We start from the raw sequence: 1,836 nt of genomic DNA, 5'->3' as shown, positions 1-1,836 counted from the left end.
TTGCGATATATCGCACAGCCCTACTTTTATGGATCATAGTACGATATATTGAAAATACTGACGTCATACTCAAACACAATATTGTGTTTTAGATGTCATTTAAGGTGGTCAACTTAAAAGCTTGTAAAAAAAAAATAAAAAAGTAGGGGGCATGTAGAAGATTGTACACATTTTGAACCACGTTTTGATCATTAATGTAGAGGCCTTAATTTAATGTATTACGTGATATAGTAGGCTTTAGTGTTAGCCAATTAGAAAAGTCCACAGGACCAAGAGAAATGGTTCACGTTAAGACAGTTTTATTTCCATCATAAATTGAAAACATTAAATAGAACTTCAGAATGTCCAAGCAATAAAGATACAATTTGTTTTTGAATGTGACGTTACAAACCAAGTGCTCCTCCCTTTCATTCAACCCACCCTGACACGTTTAAACCGACTCATTTACGAATGCTCCTCAGCCAGCTTCTCTGCCTTCTGGACAACCTCCTCGATGGGGCCCACCATGTAGAAGGCCTGCTCAGGCAAAGCGTCATACTCACCTAGGGAAATAAACATTATGAGCAACACTGAATAAAAACAAATACTGCATTACCAAAAGTGGATGTAATCAACAGTCAAGACAAAATAGAAGGACTTGAGTACTTACCACCAAGAATGGCCTTGAAGCCTTTGATGGTGTCTTTCAGGGGCACCAGCTTGCCCAAGTGTCCAGTGAAGACCTCAGCGACTTGGAAGGGCTGGGACAGGAACCTCTGGATCTTACGTGCACGAGCCACAGTCAGTTTGTCCTCCTCAGACAACTCATCCATACCCAGAATAGCAATGATATCCTGCAGGGACTTGTAGTCCTATGATGGAGAAGAACGGGAACAAGGTCACGGATTGGAATTTAAAAGAGGAGTTAAGCGCACAGACAAAACGCATTCGTTGGCACTCACCTGGAGGATCTTCTGGACGCCACGGGCTATGTCATAATGCTCAGATCCCACAATGTTGGGGTCCATGATACGGGAAGTGGAGTCCAGTGGGTCCACAGCGGGGTAGATGCCCAGCTCAGCAATAGCACGAGACAACACGGTGGTGGCATCCAAGTGAGCGAAAGTGGTGGCAGGGGCAGGATCAGTCAAGTCATCAGCAGGCACATAGATGGCCTATGAGAGACAATGACACTGTAGATCCAGGAAGTGCAAGTGTGTATGCCGTGCAAACTGAAGGAAGCGTACCTGCACAGATGTGATCGAACCCTTCTTGGTTGTGGTGATTCTTTCCTGCATGGTACCCATGTCAGTGGCCAGAGTTGGCTGATAACCCACAGCAGAGGGGATACGGCCCAGCAGGGCAGACACCTATGAGAACAAAAGCCAGTCAATAAAACGCTCAATTTAGGACAAGGACAAAAAGAAAAAAGGACCAAACAATCCTGACACTGACCTCCGATCCAGCCTGGGTGAAGCGGAAAATGTTGTCAATGAATAGCAGCACATCCTGCCCCTCCTGGTCACGGAAATATTCAGCAACGGTCAGTCCAGTCAGAGCCACACGAGCACGGGCACCTGGGGGCTCGTTCATCTGTCCGTACACCAGAGCCACCTAATGGGAACCAAGAGGACCTTGTAACTTGCTGGTAGTAGATTTTAAGTGGATTGTCAGAGGAATTTTAGATGTACCTTTGAGGTGGTGTCCTTCAGGTTGATGACACCAGACTCGATCATCTCATGGTAGAGATCGTTTCCCTCACGGGTTCTCTCTCCTACACCAGCGAACACGGAGTAACCACCATGAGCCTTGGCCACGTTGTTGATCAGCTCCATAATCAATACAGTCTTTCCCACA

The 1,836-nt window shown here is 46.0% G+C and overlaps 1 protein-coding gene across 1 annotated transcript; it reads right to left on the bottom strand.

Annotated features, from left to right (window-relative positions):
- Positions 1-277: 277 nt before the first annotated feature.
- On the bottom strand, positions 278-1,835 carry LOC107578736 (ATP synthase subunit beta, mitochondrial-like; the record flags this gene model as incomplete). Its single annotated transcript, XM_016264663.1, has 6 exons — positions 278-542; positions 650-851; positions 942-1,154; positions 1,227-1,349; positions 1,435-1,593; positions 1,671-1,835. Coding segments are annotated over 6 exons (960 nt in total), but the record flags the coding sequence as incomplete, so codon positions are not given.
- Position 1,836: the final 1 nt, after the last annotated feature.

The sequence above is a fragment of the Sinocyclocheilus grahami genome, unplaced genomic scaffold (genome assembly GCF_001515645.1).
Source record: "Sinocyclocheilus grahami isolate Dianchi unplaced genomic scaffold, SAMN03320097.WGS_v1.1 scaffold11726.1, whole genome shotgun sequence".
NCBI classification, from domain to species: Eukaryota; Metazoa; Chordata; class Actinopteri; order Cypriniformes; family Cyprinidae; genus Sinocyclocheilus; species Sinocyclocheilus grahami.
The sequence above is the reverse complement of the archived record's forward strand: the minus strand, read 5'-3'. Positions and strand labels throughout refer to the sequence as shown.